At 38.5% G+C, this 21,203-nt stretch overlaps 2 protein-coding genes across 5 annotated transcripts in view; both read right to left on the bottom strand.

Annotated features, from left to right (window-relative positions):
* LOC144644577 (uncharacterized) overlaps nucleotides 1-20,914 on the bottom strand; it is a 44,648-nt gene extending 23,734 nt beyond the window's left edge. Inside the window, exons 1-5 of one of the 4 annotated variants that reach the window (XM_078504096.1) lie at nucleotides 11,084-11,144; nucleotides 7,310-7,389; nucleotides 5,425-5,921; nucleotides 4,433-4,555; nucleotides 3,278-4,024 (exon numbers count right to left, since the gene is read on the bottom strand). In XM_078504096.1, the coding sequence (XP_078360222.1) occupies nucleotides 3,893-4,024; nucleotides 4,433-4,555; nucleotides 5,425-5,921; nucleotides 7,310-7,337 (780 nt within the window). In that variant the 5' untranslated portion in view covers nucleotides 7,338-7,389; nucleotides 11,084-11,144 and the 3' untranslated portion in view covers nucleotides 3,278-3,892. Of the gene's footprint in view, nucleotides 1-3,277; nucleotides 4,025-4,432; nucleotides 4,556-5,424; nucleotides 5,922-7,309; nucleotides 7,390-11,083; nucleotides 11,145-20,878 lie in introns of those variants that run through there. The other 3 variants (XM_078504095.1, XM_078504094.1, XM_078504098.1) reach the window with 3 other exon arrangements.
* On the bottom strand, nucleotides 15,343-19,084 carry LOC144644587 (uncharacterized). Its single transcript, XM_078504109.1, has 4 exons — nucleotides 19,057-19,084; nucleotides 16,814-17,274; nucleotides 15,881-16,003; nucleotides 15,343-15,479 (listed from the first exon to the last, which is right to left on the bottom strand). Exons 1-4 carry the CDS (start codon nucleotides 19,082-19,084, stop codon nucleotides 15,348-15,350), a joined length of 744 nt encoding a protein of 247 aa, XP_078360235.1. The 3' UTR covers nucleotides 15,343-15,347.
* Nucleotides 20,915-21,203: the final 289 nt, after the last annotated feature.

The raw sequence follows: 21,203 nt of genomic DNA, 5'->3' as shown, positions 1-21,203 counted from the left end.
TCCATTTTTGATTAGATCCGATTTCAAAGATGTAATAGACCGTAGTAGTCGAACCACATGTGTGCCTTTACTTCAGTTGACTAGCTATTGTAGCTTAGGCAAGTTAGAATTTGTGCTGATTAAACTAGTTCAAAACAACTGATCCCGTGGACATTATTTTCCTTGCGTGTCTTCAATTTGAGTATTACTCGAAGACACACGCGAAAGGTCAACCATGAAACTTTGCTTGGTAGTGTGCGTGAGTTTATTGAAACGTGAGGCTGAAAACGTTCTTATCAGTCACAGACACAAAACAACAAAGGAAAATCTATGACTTTGTTGACCTTTTTAAGATATTTAAGAATTATCTGTGACAGATAAATGCTTATGAATCTGTGTGTCTGTATTCTTTTTGTGCTGTTATCGGAGTCCTATAACTGTTCAACGGCTACATGCTGGAGTGTACTTTGAATTTAAGTCAAGCCTACTTTCGGCTGCTTTGGAAAAATCGCTTTTGATAAGGTGTCGGAAACAAGTCGCGTGACAATAATAAGTACAAACATTATCCGCCTGACAGAAATAGCAACGATCAATTAGTATGAATCAAAATGGACGCTTAATTACCGTGATTGTGATCGGAATGGATACTATTAAGGCATCGATTTCAAAACTTTAAGCACGTAATCTTATACAATAATTAAAGATAGAAACTTCACGGACAGTTACTCAGAGTTTAACGCACGAAGCGATCATCAGACTGTGTCGCTAGATGCGGTGAAATACAATTTAAACTACGTTCATGGAGGACGGTTGGAACGATCCTGTCTCTGATTGGCCGTGTAGTACTTGTTTTCGTGCCTGCACTTGGTAACAAGCTCAGATCTTTTGTTCAAGAAGGTGTATCTGTCAGCTGATAGTATGCAGAGCTTCTCCGTCAGACACAAATTGCAGCGTGACGGGTTTCCCCTGTAAGCGCTTGCTCTCGTGACAATGGACCACTTGATCGAAAATTCGGTGTTGTTGTCTTTTAGGTCCCAAATCTTATATATATTTTTTAGTTGGATTTTAAGCCTTTCGCGTGAGAACCTTTTGTAGTTGGAATAAACCTTTGTTTTTATCTTTAGCTGTGAAATCGTGAAGTTCAGCGCAAGCATTCACGACAAAGGTTTCTGAATTGACAAGTGAATCAAGAGTTTCGTATATCGTGTTTTGAATGTCACAACTTTTATCGAGCGACAAAAGTAGCTTTAGTTTAAGTTTAAATTTTAGAGGTGAGGAGTCTAAATGTTTCTTTATGTTAGATGCACGCTTTTTAATTTTCGATATCTTTACAAGCAATAAATAGACGTGAAAAGCGGTCTATTTTCAAATAAATTAAACTCTGAAAAGAGTCACAAGACACTAAGCCCAGAGGGCTTTTGATTTCCGTTCTTGATGGTAAGGTGAGTCTAAGGTATATGACCAGATACTGCTATATCTTTAGTTATCGTGTCAGCTGCTGTCAGCTTCACCGAAACTCTGCACAATGGACATTTTGTTCCTAGTCCTCCTCAAATAGCATGTCCGGTTTGGCCAGAACCAGTTCTACAAACTAACAGGTACCTTTTACGTACTTGCCTCAAATGACAAATGCTAAGAGTCTTCATTACCATAGGAATGTAAGCACACCCTAACTTTTATTTCTCTGGATTGTGTTTATAATGAGGTCAAACTAGAAAAAGGTGAAACAAGTTAAAAATACTTTGTGCTGTCGAACAAATCTACAAAATGAGCCTGTTATACATTTTTTGTCTACCCAATGAAAGACTTGGAAGTCCGATTGCACAGTTAATCATAGCTCTATGAAAATTCTAGAAATCCGATTGGTCCCATTTGAGCATGTATTGGACAGTTTGTGTCTTACCTGAGTTTCTTACCGTATTTACTCGAATAAGCGCCGCCGCATTTGGGACAAAAAAGTTAATAAGCGCCGCCCCCGAATAAGCGCCGCAGTCCCGATGCGGCGCTTATTCGAGGAACTCTATTTAACTAAAGACAGCTTTACAAAGCAACTCTAAAACAAACTTGGTCATTTCTTTCCATCAAAAGCGATGTTTTGCAAACTTGGTCATTTCTTTCCATCAAAAGCGATGTTTTGCAGTTCAAATTGATTGTATTACCGCTCGTAGTTCTGTAAATGTTGTGAAGGCCGCGAACTTTGCCAGGACAGCTATAGCTAGCGCTACTTCTCTCTTCAACAAGAGACGAAGACTGACAATCAATATTTGCTATTTTCGATTACTTTAAAAATTAGATTCTTTGTAGCGTACAAATTTTAAATAAGCGCCGCCCTCATGTAAGCGCCGCCCTGGAATAAGCGCCACACTTGATGCGTGAACAATTTAATAAGCACCGCGGCGCTTATTTGAGTAAATAAGGTATTGGGCAGTTACACAGAAATGGGTTCCTTTTCCAAGGATCTCTAAAACAAACGTACTCAACGTAACTGTTGTCTTTACTATAAACCAGAGAGGGTGAACGTAAGAAAGTGACTCCCCTCATATAGGCCTTATTCCAAAGGTAATCCTTAAACATGGTACCCAGTACTTCCAGGGATGTGAACGGGCGTTGCGTTGATGTTCTTGCGCGTTTTCGCTGAGACGACCACAAACGGAATGGCGGGAAATGTGGTGAACGAGCATGCCTTGTATCAATTTTGTTGACAACGTTAATACAAAAAATTCCGATATTAATTAAAAGAATAAAGAAGCGTCCGCTTGGACTACAATCCTGGACAGATGTCTTGGAAAAAATTGGCATTGTATTGACCTCCCTCTCCCAACCCTTAATGCAATGTTGATTTCAATCCATCATACTGTAAGACAATATCTCAACATTGTTTCTTTTTTGCGGGAGAGGGCTCGGATAATTAAACAATGAGTTCTTAACGCAAAAAAAATTGTCACTGAGCACTATTCCTTTAAGTACTAGTGTCTCAAGGACTTTTGTCTAGCATTGTAGTTTTAGTTCAGGACTGTGGATTTGAAGGCACAAAAACCTCAAACGAGATCGAGGACGATGTAGTCGACGGCGAGATTGAGAATGATGGAGAATAACAACGTTCCCTCCGCGTTGTAGTTCAGAAAGTTGCGAAACTACGAATCGCCAAAAATCGAGGGCTTTAACATCTAAGCAAACTCACAAGAAGCAAAAGAAGAAGCGAAAGGTGACAAAGAACACTCTTTCCGAAAAAGATGGTCCGGGTCGCTTTCTAGACACCGTGTGGTCCATGCATGTGCAGACCTAGAGATAATTGTCCCACTCTGCCGACCCAAATGTTTTGGTCGCGAAAACTTTCACTCAATGCGCGTTCACATCCGCGAAAGTACTGGATACAATGTCTATAAATAACTTGTGAGGGCGGGATTACCTTTGGAATAACGCCTTTATGGAGGTGTCACTCTCTTACCTTCATCCTATCGTTATTTTTGCCTCAAATCTTATTATAGTTATAATTAATTTGCAAAAAGATTTCCTGTCGTCCAATTGGGTCTGCAATCGTACTTTTGCTGACTTTAAGATTTGTTAATCACTCGTTTGATTACAGACTGTATTGGACTTTGGTCACGCAGTCCTAATTACCATTGCTATAAATCGGGCTTGGCTATAAAGAGTTACGAAGACCAACAAGCTCAGGTCGCGGGGGACACCTTAGGCTCATTGTAATGCTTTATCACCGCCGTTAAGTGTAACCTTCCAAATACAAGATGACATTCAATTCATAATATTCCATCATTTCTTTTCGTCTCTGTAAAATTTGAGCTTAATCGCACCTATAACTGCCGAGAAATAAGCGTTTTAAAAGATGCAGGTCAAAGTCCAGTGAATTTATTCATGCTGTAGGTGTCCCCCGCGACCTTAAGCAAGCAATGATTTAAATGCTAGAAAGAAAAATAATAATGATGATGATGATGCTGCAGAGGACAGAAGCCAAATTCAGCCACCTGGCGATGTTTGCGTTTCTCAAAGCACCGTCGTAATCTCCCGAGTCATATGAGCTGTCCACCTGGAGATAACAGAAAAAAAAATTATCATTGTTTCATTGTTACTTTTTCATGTGAAAAATTTATTTTTTAAAAAGGAGAACAAATGTCTTCAACAATTAAATGATGATTATAAAGACATTCACTGCAAGCATCTGCACTTATAAAAAACACCCACACAAACAAATTAAAAGTCATTAGTTAAAACAAATTAAAAGTCAATAATTAAAATGCAAAGTACGTTTTATCATTGTGCGCATAAATAATGTTATGATTTTATCAGATCTTTTGAAATTTTAAAACAAAAACAGAAATGAAAACTCAGTTGTTTGGAGTCTGTATTGTGATAAACCTCACACTTATAAAATACGTTCCCTCGCGGCTGCGAAAGCTATAGTTCTATATGTTCAAGGTCTATATCTTAATCTTACCATACAAGAGAACACAATCGCGGCTAATCCAATAGGACAAGTGCAAAACAGGCAGGTACATATTGATAAGCCAAGATAATTTTTAGGACGAGGATTCGCTGGCACGATGATGGTTTCGGTGGCCTAAGACAGAATAACACATAGATTGATCACTTTTTATTAGAATAAACGATGGTTTGAGCTGCCTTCTGTAACTTAGTTCTTATTAACAATTTATTACAGAAGTGAAGGTGAATAGTGGTAAATATCTACCACATTCACCGACACTGAGGTGAATAATTGCTTTAGTATATACCACACAAGGTGAATAACTAGCGGACTAAAACGCCACTTTTGGTAAACAAAAGCGACGCGCGCAAAATATCATAAAAGTGTAAATCCTTTGATTTTTTTGTAAGGGGAAAAAACTAAAAAAATTTCCCAATTTTTACAAGTTCGTTTCGTCTCCCTTCCTGTTCTGAGTACAAATGAATTTTACAGTTGGAGTAACAGATGAACTTGCTGAATACATACACGACACTAAGTCAAATTTATTCAGACTTCAGAGTAGGTATTTTTTTGGAATTGAGAGTTTACTGTTTCTCTTTTTGGCAAGCTGTCAACCGGCTTTATTTGACTTTATCAGTTTAATTGGAGTATAGCTCAGAAGTCATAGCATAGGATATCTGAGGTGTAAAACCTGAGCAGGTGGATAATATTTATTTGGAATTAATACAGTGGAAATCCGTTCCCTGTTATGACGGCCATTTTTTTGGACCGTTGGTGACGTGATGGATTAATGAATGATGTTCCACTGTAGTTATCAAAGACAACATTGCCATATCATATAAATTGGATCCTCTTCAGAGTTTATAGCACTACTGTTATTTATGAGTTATTAATCAATTACTGGATCATGCAATCCAAGAAGTCTTTGGATATTAGAGTATCACGGTTACGATTTGTGCAAAACAAACACTGAAATTAGGCTTTTTTGTTACAAAGAAACTCACAGGCATGCCAACATTGACCACGGTTGTGTTCTGCTGGACTTGCTGGACAGGCTGTGGTAGATAAGCTGGCTGCTGGGGTTGTGGGTAACCGTATTGAGGTGGGTAGCCAGGCTGAGGTTGGTAACCCGGTTGAGCTGTGTAACCAGGCTGAGGTTGGTAACCTGGCTGAGCTGTGTAACCAGGCTGAGGTTGGTAGCCTGGCTGAGCTGTGTAACCAGGCTGAGGTTGTGAACTTAGTTGGGCTGGGTAACCAGGCTGAGGTTGGCAACTAGGCTGAAGTTGGTAACCTGGCTGAGCTGTGTAACCAGGCTGAGGTTGGTAGCCTGGCTGAGCTGTGTAACCAGGCTGAGGTTGTGAACCTGGTTGGGCTGGGTAACCAGGCTGAGGTTGGTAACCTGGCTGAGGTTGCAAACTTAGCTGAGCTGGGTAACCAGGCTGAGGCTGTAGTCCTGGTTGTGCTGTGTTAGGTGGTTGCTCTGTGTAGGGAGGAAGTTCCACTGCAAAAATACGTCATTGAAGGACAACATTTAATTAAAAGAAATCTGTTGAGTGGCCCTGGAAATGATTTTAATTATCTGTTCATTTATGAGTAAATGAACAACATAAAATATTGAAAATAACACTAAAACTGCAAGGGACCGAAAACGATAATGCTGTTATTCGTAGGATCTACTGAGAGATCTGATCAGCAATAAAATGAAATAACAGACAACTGAAAGCAAGGCTGATCGTACTACGTGAAAAGTTGACTTTGCGAGACACCACCACGACTAGAACCGTTACAGCAGGATTGCAACCGCAGACAGCTGTTTCGTCCTTCTTGGGACTCATCAGTGCGGTGTAGCAAATCTAAATGACGCCCGCTTGAAGAGCCAACGCAAATAAATTGCCCATTAACCCATACACTGTATCAAGTTCCGTACTTTGAACTCACTTGTCCCCCGAATCACGCGCTGCCACATCATGTGTTTCGGGGACAAGAAACCCAAAGTGTCACGATGCAAAGCAAAATAACTTAAATGTGAATGGACAGAGCCATTCGAGAACATTTAAGCGCATGGACAAAACCAGGCTAAATAAAAGCACAGCATATCGGATCTGAAAAGATCTACGGTCCAAAAATACGTAAAAATAACACTAAAACTGCAAGGGACCGCAAACGATAATGCTGCTATTCGTAGGATCTACTGAGAGATTTCTTTGGGTTTCTTGTCCCCCGAAACACGTGATGTGGCAGCGCGTGATTCGGGGGACAAGTGAGTTCAAAGTACGGAACTTGATACAGTGTATGGGTTAATGGGCAATTTATTTGCGTTGGCTCTTCGAGCGGGCGTCATTTAGATTTGCTACACCGCACTGATGAGTCCCAAGAAGGATGAAACAGCTGTCTGCGGTTGCATCCTGCTGTAACGGTTCTAGTCGTGGTGGTGTCTCGCAAAGTCAACTTTTCACGTAGTACGATCAGCCTTGCTTTCAGTTGTCTGTTATAAAATATTGAAGCTTTTGGTAATTTTGGTTATGTTCGATGAGTAACATGCATATGCACCATTTTGTACCCAAGGATGGCAACAGGACTTTACCAAGGTTGTTTTAGTTAATCTGGGGTCGCGCACCTATAATACGCGGCTTCAGTTTTTATTTTTCAGGAATTTTTTAAGCTTTATTTATTTTGCTTCCACGGAATGTTAATAAACATGTAACAGCTTACCACATTTACGCACCATTGATCTTGAAACTGAAACCGAATATTTTGAATGAAACTGAATCTGAAAATGCATAGCAGGGTACGTCTACAAACTTTTGTTTGTATAGGTAATCACATGATTTCGAGTGCAATTTGGGATAAATCAGCACGAGTAAATTTAGATCAAGGGTTCAGTCATACCTGGAGAAGTTTTCTCGCTGCTAGCCATCCCTTTAAACTCAAATGATTATCTGTCTCAGGTAGTCTAAACCACGTTTTACCTGGAGATGAAAAAAAGGAAATATAAATCTTGTGATTTTTATTTCTCGAATGCCATCCAGAGCTGCCTCGTCTACACGTGTGCAAAATGCCAATCTTTAACCTTCATATTCTTGTTTTAAAAGCTTGGCCCAGGTACGAGCTAGTAGAAGTTCTTGAAAGTCCCAGAGTTTCTCAATACTAAATAAAAACCATTCGTGAAAATGAGGTATCATGCATGTTTGGAAAAACAGGATAAAAAGCAGATGCAGCAAACTTTGCCGACTTTTGGCTAAAAATGTGCTCAAAATTAACAATATTAATTTCAAAATAATTCCAAATAACGTGCTAGCAAAATTAGGACAAGACTAAGCACTTATAAGAGTAGGGCACGAAGTTTCCTATATGTATATGTTATGTTATGTATATATATATGTTCCCTATATGTTATGCGCTATATAAATGCATTAGCATTATCATTATAAACTGATTTTGTAACGTCTGTAAATTCGTCAAATGGAGAAACTCAAAGTTGACGGATCCAAGATGGTGGATCCATGACGGCGTTTGCAAGATGGCCAATTTTTGAAAACGTATGACTTTATTCACGTAATGCGACCTCATGATTGACACGAAACTACTTTAAGGCCAAGTAAAAAAGATACAAATGTTTCTCGTCTGCGCCCGCTTCAATTTTTAGAGCCGCCTCACTTTTTATTATTGTTTGTCATTGGAAAAGTTGGAACGGACAAAAACCAACAGGCGTTACTTTCACTTTGTACGTAGTCGAAAATTCCGTAAGACATGGCTTTTGTCTGCGTTCTAATACGAACTCAACCCAAAATTTAAAGCCTTTGTACGCTAGGTCCGTGCTGAATAGGTCAATTTTCTTTCAGGATTTATTTTGCTAGTTCGCTTCTGGAGGATTGCGATGGAGGAAAAAACATTGATATTCGAACGACACAGGTCGGGAATGCAACAGAATAAGAAATATAAAATAACAAAAAAGCGCCATCCGGACGAGAAACATTTATTTTTTTTTACTTGGTTTAAAATTTCCCTTTTTTGGAAGCGGCAAAAAGCGATTGCTTTTGAATAATTTAAAAACTCTGTCACAATATAATACGTTTTTAAAGTTTCTTGGAATTTTTCAAAACAAAGACAAGTGACTGCTTTCCGACGGTAACAACATTCCTTTTGTGTATTAAGCTCGTTCAGCTGCTGTTTATATATTTCAATTAACATCGTGAAATATCCTTATTGTCATGATATAACCTGCTGTGACAAGAAGACCCGCTCTGATCCTTTTCCGAGAATCGATCCTGTGTTTGTATAGTATATCATTATGTGCATAGCTAAAGTTCGTTTACCTTATTTTAAACTTAGTCAACGCTATACTCAATATCACTAATGTTCGCATTAAAAAATGGTTGAAGTGCGCCACTAAAGACTGTTGCAAGTTGATTAATACACAGACTAGTTCTGGGACTAGCTTATGTAAAGCGAAAAACATGTCATCGTAGTTTATCTTATACACGCAAACACAAACTCTCTGTGAACCCGTAAGAGGGGTTGGAAGTCTGTTTAAAGATTGGTAACTGCTTCTATAAATGATAGGCAAGAGAATACTTCAAATTCTCTTGTAATAGGCCGATTTTATCTTTTACCTGGGTAACAAATCTATCGCAATGATTTCCAATTTATGGTTTTATTTATTAAATTGGCAAAGCCCAGCAATCCTAACCACTCTTTTGCGGATGGAACACGCTAAAATGGTAGATTTTTTTATAAATCTATGCAGTTATTTCTCTATGTAACACAAATGTAATCCTTTAACGGAAAGCACAGCTTCTAAATGATTGGATTTTCTCGCAATATTATCATTAGAAGGCAGGCGCAATAACAACACCAAACTTGAACAATAAACAATCGTTGTAAATAATTCGATGAACTTAGATAAAGCGTCTGTGAATAAATTTATTTGAAACACATCCTTAACTACTGAGCTTTCTCCAAGTTTGATGAGTAAGCTATATTTTAACATGCCTTCTGATATAACTTGCTGTTGTATATAAACATATTTTTCAATTACACTCTTTTTTTATGTAAGTAACGTCTCGTTTTGGCCGAGGCTGAACGTTCTTATCTTTTTCGAAGATTTCAGCGTATAATGTTCTTAAAATGTTCTTAGTGTTTAAATTTTAAAAACAAAGTGGTATTGCAATCAATTCATTCCTAACCGAAAAGTACATGTTCACGTCACCAATTAGTGATGACAATGTTAGTTTCAGGTCAGGATTTGAATAAATATGTATTCATTTCATACGTATATTTGTCACTTTCAACAAAGAGGAAAAATAAATTCGCGCACTTAATGATATACTATACTAACACAGGATCGATTCTCGGAAAAGGATCAGAACGGGTCTCCTTGTCATTGCAGGTTATATCTTGACAGCTAGGTTATTTAATGTTGTTACTCCTTTTTTTAATGTAAGAAACTTTTTTAAAAGAACGTCGGTCTGAAAGAAGGCCAAAATTTAAGAACATCCTAAGAAATAACCCAGGTTCGAAATTTGGTTAAGAACCAATTTTATTTTATTTTTTATTTTTTAGATATGTAAAGGTATATTTTGTACACATTATAAATATGGCAAACTCAAATAATTTTTAATTTGTTACCCCCACTGAGTGACTTCAATTCTTGTAATGCTTCTTTACAACATTTTACTTCTGCTGTACTTTTTTGTTACGTGCACAGGTAATTGCAATGTATGCGTAATTTGTTGCTTTTTTGCTTGCTTCTAAATAATAATAAAAATAAACCTTAAAGTCGCTCTTAGGGAAATTTTAACCTTGGGTACGTTAATAAGATTAGATGTCCTTAAAATTTGGCCTTTTTCAGCCCGATGTTCTTATAAAAAGGTTCTTATATTAAAAATATAACCTAACTGTCAAGATATAACCTGCTTTGACAAGAAGACCCGTTCAGATCCTTTTCCGAGAATCGATCCTTTGTTAGTATAGCATATCATTGGGTCGCCCACTACCTCTCGGAACGAGTTTATTCATTGGTTCTTAAAACAATCGATAACAGGTGACAACAACGCCCCTAGCCCTGAATAACAATAGAGGTAGTGTTTACAGCGGGCGAATGAAAATAAAGGTTCCAGAGAGGTAGTGTCTAACTGCATATCATTATGTGCATCGCTAAAGTTCGTTTTCCTTTTTTCAACTCGGTTAACGCCATACCCAATATCACTAATGTTCGCATTAAAAAAATCGTCGATGTGTTAACTTTTTGCGCCACGACTGTTGCAAATTGATTGATAAACAGACTAGTTCTGGGACTAGCTAATGTAAAGCGAAAAACATGTCACCGTGGTATACCTTTCATACGCAAACACAAACTCAGTAAACCCGCGCAAGCGTTTAGAAGTCTAGTCTGTTTAAAAATTGGTAACTACAGCTTTAAATGATAGGTATATAATCTTTTACCCGGGTACCAGATTTGTCGCAATGATTTCCAATTTATGGTTTTAGTTATTAATTTGGCAAAGCCCAGCAATCGTAAACACACATATGTGGATGGAACACGTGAAAATTGTTAGGTTTTTTTGTAAATCTATAAGTTACAATTTACTCAAACAGGCACCTTTTAGTATGGTATCTTATTATAGCTGAAAATTACCAGAATTACCAGAATAGAAGCCTTACCGTTCTGAGAAGAGATGACAAGTTCAAATGCGAAACTGGATTTGCAACGCGGAAACAAAACTGATACGTATACTAGAATAAATTAGTTCTGACTAGACAGTTTGTAATACAAAGCACCGCCTTGAATAAATAATTTGTTAATAAATTGTGAGCTGAATTGAAAGGTTGTTTGCTTTTTCAGCCTTTGAACCCGTCGACTAACAAAAACAATAGCTCACTTCGAAAAAGAGTGGCAGCCTGGGTCAAGAGTGCCGCGCGAGCGATTATGGGATTATTTGGGGGAAAGAATGAAAAACATGGCGGAATGTGGAGCAGAGTGGTTAAAAAAAAAATTAAAAGTGCTTATTTATTTCAAATTGCACTTGAAATCATGTTATTACGAGTACTAATATACAAGCGACAATTTCTGCCACGCTTTGATAACTTTCGTGAGAACTTCAAGCAGTAAGCGCTTGGCTAAAAAATTTGGTCGTGTGAACTCATGCGTAAAAATTCATTCACTTTCTGGAAGTGCTGCATGAAAAGTTTTACTTCAAAACAGTCTTTTGATTCTTTTCGCCGCTGAATTTGAAGAATAATGTGAATGACAAAGCAAGGGAAAAATTCCTAGGATTCTGCTGCTGTTCTTTCTTGTGGTGGGTTTAAGAAACTCTGGATCTGTGCCGTGTTTGTGTTCGCTCGAACAGAAATCAACCTTCAACACATGATGCTCTGATCTGACAAACCAGACGGTGTCCAGAATACCTAATTGAAATACTAAACTATAAAAATCTACCAGCCGAACAGATTTTCTTAGTACAGGAGAGCATTCACCTACAACTCCGTGTTGCTGCCTGATTTCACTGGACGTTCTCTTGGGCTGACAGATCCACTGTGGGAGTAAAGTGCCTTTAACAAGAACAAAACACAATGACCCAGGCTAGGGTTCGAAACCGGACCGCTCGATCCAAAGTCCATCGCGGTAACAATTAGCGGGAAGAAAAATGCGAGAAATGAGTAAAATGTCCACGAATATCATCTGCCAATCGGAGCCGTAACACCATCGAATTATTCACTACACCTTTCTATAATCATTTCACAATCACGATCAGCGATGCTACAGAACCCAAAATTAAATGAAGCAATTCAGCAATCTATTTTCGTTTAGTTACTCGCCGGAAATCTTTTTGCAGAAAAAAAACGCCTTTTGGCCAAGAATAAGTTGAGATGAGCGCTTGTTTTTATCTTCTGGTCACGTACTATTTACAAAATAGAGCATTTGTTCAGGTTAATAAACTGGAAAGCAATAAACTCCAATTTGTACGAAGAGGCTCCAACAATTCACGCTACATTGCATCTCCAAGCCACTGTTTAACGACATCCGTAGAAATCGAACCATTTAATGAGGTCTCCAAATTTGGAGAACAAGAAGCTGATAGAATTTCGGCCAAGACACTTGAATGAGCTTCTTAAGCCAAGTTCAGTAATATTTTTGACTGCCCTAGCTAGCTGAGGCGATCTTCGTAGTCGTGCTACACCCCTGTAAAAAACACTGACTTCCGTCAAACACGCGCGAAAGTTACGTGTTCGTTCTGTTGAACGCAGGTGTATTGGGGGTGGGGGGGGGGGGAGGGGGTGCGGGTGAAGTGAGGTGAGATGAGGTGAAAAGGATACACCGCTGAAAACTGGGTGGGGTGTGATACGTCATTTGATAAGGGGTGTGGTACGTCATTTGGTAAGGTGTATGACAAGATACTGCCATATCTTCAGGTATCGTGTCACCCGTTGTTAGTTTTACCGGGAAACATACCGCAAAATGGACCTTTCTTTCCTAGTCCTTCTCCAAGAGCATGTTCAGTTTGGGCAGAACCAGTTCTACAAAATGACAGGTGCCATTTATGAACTTGACTCAAATGACAAGTTCTAAGAGTCTTTACTGATTTACCAACTGGTAAGAGGTGAACGAATTAGCCAATGGAGTCATTTCTTACCATAGGAATGTAAGCACACCCTAACTTTTACTTCTCCGAATTGTGTTTATAGAGACATCAAACTACAAAAAAGCCAAACAAGTTAAAATTACTTTGTGCTGCCGAACAAATCTACAAAATGAGCCTGTTATACACTTTTAAACGACCCAATGAAAGACTTGGAAGTCCGATTGCACAGTTAATCGTAGCTTTATGAAAATTCTAGAAATCCGATTGGTCCCATTTGAGCATGTATTGGACAGTTTGTGTCATGCCTAAGTTTCTTACCGTATTTACTCGAATAAGCGCCACCGCATTTGGGACAAAAAAGTTAATAAGCGCCGCCCCTGAATAAGCGCCGAAGTCCCGATGCGGCGCTTATTCGAGTAACTCTGTTTAGCTAAAGACAGCTTTACAAAGCAACTCTAAAACAAACTTGGTCATTTCTTTCCATCAAAAGCGACGTTTTGCAGTTCAAAGTGATTGTATTACCGCTCGAAGTTCTGTAAATGTTGTTAAGGCCGCAAACTTTGCCAGGACAGCTATAGCTAGCGCTACTTCTCTCTTCAACAAGAGACGAAGACTGACAATCAATATATGCTATTTTCAATTACTGTAAAAAATAGGATTCTTTGCAGCGTCCAAATGTTAAATAAACGCCGCCCTCGACTAAGCGCCGCACTTGATGCGTGAAAAATTTAATAAGCACCGCGGTGCTTATTCGAGTAAATAAGGTATTGGACAGTTACAAAGAAATGGGTTCCTTTTCCAAGGATCTCAAAAAAACGAACTCAACGTTACTGTTGTCTTTACTATAAACAAGAGAGGATGAACGTAAGACAGTGACTCCCCCCCCCATATAGGCCTTATTCCAAAGGTAATCCTTAAACATAGTACCCAGTACTTCCACGGATGTGAACGGGCGTTGCGTGGATGTTCTTGCGAGTTTTCGCCGAGACGACCCCAAACGAAATGGCGGGAAATGTGGTGAACGAGCATGCCTTGTAACAATTTTGTTGACGAACGTAAATACAAAAAAAATTCCGAAATTAAATGAAAGAACAAAGAAGCGTCCGCTTGGACTACAATCCTGGACAAAAGCCTTGGGACCAATTGGACGGAAAATTGACCTTGTATTGATCACCCCCCTCCCCACCGCCAATGCAATGTTTCTTTCTATCCATCATACCGTAAGACAATATCTCAACATTGTTTTTTTTTTTTTTTTTTTTGGGGGGGGGGGGGGGGAGAGGGCTCGGAAAATTAAACAATGAGTTCTTAACGGAAAAAAGATTTGTCTTTGAGCAATATTCCTTCAAGTGTCCCAAGGACTTTTGTCTAGCATTGAAGTTTTAGTTCAGGACTGTGGATTTGAAAGCACAGAAAGCTCAAGCGAAAGTTGGATCGAGAACGATGGCGATAGTCGACGGCGACGAGATTGAGAATGATGGAGAAATACCACGTTCCAGTTCAGAAAGTTCCGATAGTTCAGAAAGTTGCAGAACTACGAATCGCCAAATTTTAGGGCTTTAACATCTAAGCAAACTCACAAGAAGCAAAAGAAGAAGCGAAAGGTGTCAAAGAACACTCCTTCCGAAGAAGATGATCGCTTTCTAGACACCGCGTGGTCCATGTGCAGAGCTAAAGATAACTTATCCCACTCTGCGACCTCAATGTTTTGGTCTTTGCATTCTCCACGAAAACGCGCGAGGACATCCACGCAACGCGCGTTCACATCCGCGAAAGTACTAGGTACCATGTCTAAAAATAACTCGTGATGGCGGGATTACCTTTGAAATATCGCCTACATGAAGGTGTCACTGTCTTACCTTCATCCTCTCTTGCTGAAAAGTAAACCATATCGTTACTTTTGCCTCAAATCTTGTTATAGTTATAATTAATTTGCAAAAGGATTTCCTGTCGTCCAATTGGGTCTGCAATCGTACTTTTGTTTAACAAAGTGGACTTTAAGATTTGTTAATCACTCGTTTGATTACAGACTGTATTGGACTTAGGTCACTCAGTCCTATTTACTACTGCTATAAATCGGACTTGGCTATAAAGAGTTATGAAGACTAACAAGCTAAGGTCGCAGGGGACATCTTAGGCTCATTGCTATGCTATGTCACCGCCGTTAAGTGAAATCTTCCAAATACAAGATGACATTCATTATATTTCATAATCAGTCTTTGCGTATCTGTAAAATTTGAGCTAAATCGCACTCTTAACAGCCGAGAAATAAGCGTTTTAAAAATTTGACCCAGAGAATTTATTCATGCTGAAGGTGTCCCCCGCGACCTTAAGCAAGCAATGATTTAAATGCTAGAAAGAAAAATAATAATGACGATGATGATGCTGCAGAGGACAGAAGCCAAATTCAGCCACCTGGTGATGTTTGCGTTTCTCAAGGCACCTTCGTAATCTCCCGAGTCATATGAGCTGTCCACCTGGTGAGAACAGAAAAAAAAAATCATTGTTTTATTGTTACTTTTTCATGTAAAAAATGTATTTTTAAAAAAGGAGAACAAATGCCTTCAACAATGATGATTATAAAGACATTCACTGCAAACATCTGCACTTATAAAAAACACCCACACAAACAAATTAAAAGTCATTAATTAAAAACAAATTAAAAGTCATTAATTGAAAATGCAAAGTATATTTTATCATTTCCCGCATAAATATTGTATGATTTTATCAGATCTTTTGAAATTTTCAAACAAAAACAGAAATGAAAACTCAGTTGTTTGGAGTCTGTATTGTGATAAACCTCACACTGATAAAATCATTCCCTCGCGGCTACGAAAACTATAGTTCTATATGTTCAAGGTCTATATCTTAATCTTACCATACAAGAGAACACAATCGCGGCTAATCCAATAGGACAAGTGCAAAAAAGGCAGGTACATATTGATAAGCCAAGGTAATTTTTAGGACGAGGATTCGCTGGCACGATGATGGTTTCTGTGGCCTAAGACAATAACACATAGATTGATAACTTTTTATTAGAATAAACGATGGTTTGAGCTGCCTTGTGTAACTTAGTTCTTATTAACAATTTATTACCGAAGTGAAGGTGAATAGTGGTACACACACATTCACCGACACTGAGGTGAATAATTGTTTTAGTATATACCACACAAGGTGAATAACTAGCGGACTAAAACGCCACTTTGATTTTTTTGTAAGGGGAGAAAACTAAAAAAAATTCTTATTTTTACAAGTTCGTTTTCGTCTCCCTTCCTGTTCTGAGTACAAATGAATTTTACAGTTGGAGCAACAGATGAACTTGCTGAATACATACACGACACTAAGTCAAATTTATTCAGACTTCAGAGTAGGTATTTTTTTGGAATTGAGAGTTTACTGTTTCTCTTTTTGGCAAGCTGTCAACCGGCTTTATTTGACTTTATCAGTTTAATTGGAGTATAGCTCAGAAGTCATAGCATAGGATATCTGAGGTGGAAAACAGCAGGTGGATAATATTTATTTGGATTTAATACAGTGGAAATCCGTTCCCTGTTATGACGGCCATTTTTTTTGGACCGTTGGTGACGTGATGGATTAATGAATGATTTTCCACTGTAGTTATCAAAGACAACATTGCCATATCATATAAATTGGATCCTCTTCAGAGTTTATAGCACTACTGTTATTTATGAATTATTAATCAATTACTGGATCATGCAATCCAAGAAGTCTTTGGATATTAGAGTATCACGGTTACGATTTGTGCATAACAAACACTGAAATGAAGCTTTTTTGTTACAAAGAAACTCACAGGCATTCCCACATTGACCACGGTTGTGTTCTGCTGGACTTGCTGGACAGTCTGTGGTAGATAAGCTGGCTGCTGGGGTTGTGGGTAACCGTATTGAGGTGGGTAGACAAGTTGAGGTTGGTAACCCGGTTGAGCTGTGTAACCAGGCTGAGGTTGGTAGCCTGGCTGAGCTGCGTAACCAGGCTGAGGTTGTGAGCCTAGTGGGGCTGGGTAACCAGGCTGAGGTTGGCAACTAGGCTGAAGTTGGTAACCTGGCTGAGCTGTGTAACCAGGCTGAGGTTGATAGCCTGGCTGAGCTGTGTAACCAGGCTGAGGTTGTGAACCTGGTTGGGCTGGGTAACCAGGCTGAGGTTGGTAACCAGGCTGAGGTTGAAAACTTAGCTGAGCTGGGTAACCAGGCTGAGGCTGTAGTCCTGGTTGTGCTGTGTTAGGTGGTTTCTCTGTGTAGGGAGGAAGTTCCACTGCAAAAATACGTCATTGAACGACAAAATTTAATTAAAAGAAATCTGTTGAGTGGCTCTGGAAATGATTTTAATTATCGGTTCATTTATGAGTAAATGAACAACATAAAATATTGAAGCTTTTAGTTATTTTTGGTTATGTTCGATGAGTAACATGCATATGCCCCATTTTGTACCCAAGGATAGCAACAGGACTTTACCAAGGTTGTTTTAGTTATTCTGGGGTTGCGCACCTATAATACGCGGCTTCAGTTTTTATTTTTCAGGAATTTTTTAAGCTTTATTTATTTTGCTTCCACGGAATGTTAATAAACATGTAACAGCTTACCACATTTACGCACCATTGATCTTGAGAACTGAAACCGAATATTTTGAATGAAACTGAATCTGAAAATGCATAGCAGGGTACGTCTACAAACTTTTGTTTGTGTAGGTAATCACATGATTTTGAGTGCAATTTGGGATAAATCAGCACGAGTAATTTTTTCAAAGGCTAACAAAATTGCACGAGCCCGTAGGGCAAGTGCAATTTGTAGTCTTTGAAAAATTTACGAGTGCTGATTTATCCCAAATTGTACGAGAAAAATCATGTGATTACTCGTTAATAATACACATACAAAAAAATCACTTGAAGTGGATGACAATCAAAACGTGTGCTTACCTTTCCGACTCGTTCTTAAACATAACGGAGTTGCCGGGCTTTGTAAAATCCAGATACCGCTAGGGAATTCTAAATCTCTCTGTCATGAATTATCAGGTGCTTTTATCCTTATTCAGTTGTATTGGTTTGGGCTGAAATGTCCAACTTCAATTCACGCTTGTAATCTTTCTTCTTTACGAGCCGTCGCGTAAGAAAATCCACGATTGGTAGCTTTCAGTAGTTTCGTAAAGCCGCTCTTGTGCTGTACAAACGTCCAATTCCTAGTAATTTGGTTTATATACTTACAACTTTCTTTAAATCGGTCAAACTTTTCATGAATCGTTATGTTTTTGCTCGATTTTTTCTCCCTCAAACACTCCGACATCGGCCGCCATTTTGTTTTGGTGCGCTTTCCGACTTTCCTGTCAATCAATTTAATTTTAACTTTTTGCACTCAATTTCAACTTTTTGCACTCACTTTCAACTTTCTGCACTGTTTGGGACTAATTGACATGTTCTCAGCCAATGACATGCAGAAATTTTTGTATGTATATTATAAGGTGGTAAATAGGCATTGGCGGATTGTGCTCAGTGGCATATTATGCTACTAGCAGTGCTCGAAATTTTGCCAAATTATGCCAAAATTATGCCAGAATTCCCAAATTATGCTCCTGATTTCCGAAATTATGCTCGCAAACTGACGTAGATTCTGTACATAGAGGCGCGCAGTAACGACCTGCAAATTATGTTTTCAAATATACTGTTGATGTAAATTTATTTGTGTTTTATGGCAGTTTGTCTCGGCAATCAGCTGTCAATACTGCTATTAGCGTAGCTAAAACACGCATTGCAAGAACATACTACCTAAATTTAATTTATTTCCGTAGAAAATACACCATATTTACTAAATGTTATGAATTTCTGTTCCAAAAAGTGCTTAAATTTGCTAATTATGCCGTGGCAGCGCTCGTTTAAAAAAAATATGCTTTTTTGCTCCAATTAAGGCAAAAATTATGCTAGCACAATCCGCCAAGGCCTAGTGGTAAAGCTTCGAGTGGGCATTCCATCCACTTCTAATCATTCCCCCTATTCCTTTTGTAGCATGGAGCGGGATTTTTAATAGATCAAGGGTTCAGTCATACCTGGATGAGTTTTCTCGCTGCTTGCCATCTCTTTCAATTCAAATGGTTATCTGTCTTAGATAGTCTAAACCACGTTTTATCTGGAGATGAAAGAAAGGGAATATATATCGTGTCATCTTTATTTCTCGAATGCCATTCAGAGCTTACTCGTCTACACGTGTGCAAAATGCCAATCTTAATCTTTATATTTTTGTTTTAAAAGCTTTGCCCAGGCACGAGCTAGGAGAACTGTTCCAGCAAGTCCCAGACTTCCTCAATACTAAATAAAAACTATTCACTTGTGAAAATGAGGTATCATGTTTGGAATAACAGGATTAAAAAGCAGCTACAGCTGTACATCAGTAAGCAAATTTTGTCGACTTTTGGCTAAAAATTTGTTCATAATTTACAATTTCAAAATAATTCCAGGTAACGTGTAAGAAAAATTGGTAACGTTATGAAAATTAGTGAAATGGAGAAACTCAAAGTTGACGGATCCAAGATGGTGGATCCATGACGGCGGTTGCAAGATGGCCAATTTTTGAAAACATATGTTTTTATTCACGTCATGCGACCTCATAATTGGCACGCGTACGAAACTACTTTAAGGCAAAGTAAAAAAGATACAAATGTTTCTCTTCCGCGCCCGCTTCAATTTTTAGGGCCGCCTCTCTTTTTTTATTATTTGTCACTGAAAAAGTTTGAACGAACAAAAACCAACAGGCGCTACTTTCACTTTGTACGTAGTTGAAATTTTTGTAAGACATGGCTTTTGTCTGCGTTCTAATACGAACTCAACCCAAAAATGTAAAGCCTCGGTACGCTAGGTCCGTGCTGGATAGGTCAATTTTCTTTCAGGATTTATTTTGCTAGTTCGCTTCTGGAGAATTGCGATGGAGGAAAAAACATTGATATTCGAACGACACAGGTCTGGAATGCAACAGAATAAGAAATATAAAATAACAAAACAGCACCATCCGGACGAGAAAGATTTGTTGTTTTAATTTGGTTTAAAATTTCCCTTTTTTGGAAGCCGCAAAAAGCGATTGCTTTTGAATAATTTAAAACTCTGTCACAATATAATACATTTTTAAAGTTTCTTGGAATTTTTCAAAACAAAGATAGGTGACTGCTTTCCGACGGTAACAACATTCCTTTTGTAAATTAAGCTCGTTCAGCTGCTGTTTATATATTTCTATTAACATCATGAAATATCCCTATTGTCATGATATAACCTGCCGTGACAAGAAGACCCGTTCAGATCCTTTTCCGAGAATTGATCCTGTGTTTGTATAGTATATCATTATGTGCATAGCTAAAGTTCGTTTACTTCATTTTCAACTTTGTCAACGCTATACTCAATATCACTAATGTTCGGATTACAAAATCTTGGAAGTGCGCCACTTTAAGACTGTTGCAAGGTGATTGATACACAGACTTGTTCTAGGACTAGCTAATGGAAAGCGAAAAACATGTCACCGTGATTTACCTTACACCCGCAGACACAAACTCTCAGTAAACCCCCCGCAAGCGTATGGAAATCTGTTTAAAGATTGGTAACTGCTGCCATAAACGATAGGCAGGAGAATACTTTATATTCTCTTGTGATAGACCGATTTAATCTTTAACCTGGGTGACAGATTTATCGCAATGATTTCCAATTTACGGTTTTATTTATTAATTTGGCAAAGCCTAGCAATCCTAACCACTCGTTTGCGGATAGAACACGCGAAAATGGTAGATTTTTTTTATAAATCCATGCAGTTTCAATTGACAGGCACCTTCTAAAATGATATCTTGTTTAATTAAAAAATTACGAGAATTAACAGAATGGAAATCTTACCGTTCTGCGACGAGATGCGAAGTCCGAAGAAAGGCGGAGCTGGATTTGCAAAGCGCGATCAAAACTGATACCAGAATAAATTTAAATACTTGTGATGGCAACTGTGTTTGCAGAGCGTGGCAACGCCACGAATGAATAATTTATTATCGAATATGAGACGAAAAGGGGTGTTTGCTGTGCTCTTTCAGCCCTTAATCCCCAGTTAACGACCAACAGCAATTATTCTTCTTAGAGAGGTATATAGGGAATTTTCGTGAACCGTAGTTAGCCATGTCTTTAGGGATGAAACATGAAATGCTGTTTTCTTCTTTGTCTGCTTTGTGAA

The sequence above is a fragment of the Oculina patagonica genome, chromosome 2, assembly GCF_052425735.1.
Source record: "Oculina patagonica isolate OP01 chromosome 2, crgOcupat, whole genome shotgun sequence".
Classification (NCBI taxonomy): domain Eukaryota; kingdom Metazoa; phylum Cnidaria; class Anthozoa; order Scleractinia; family Oculinidae; genus Oculina; species Oculina patagonica.
The sequence above is the reverse complement of the archived record's forward strand: the minus strand, read 5'-3'. Positions and strand labels throughout refer to the sequence as shown.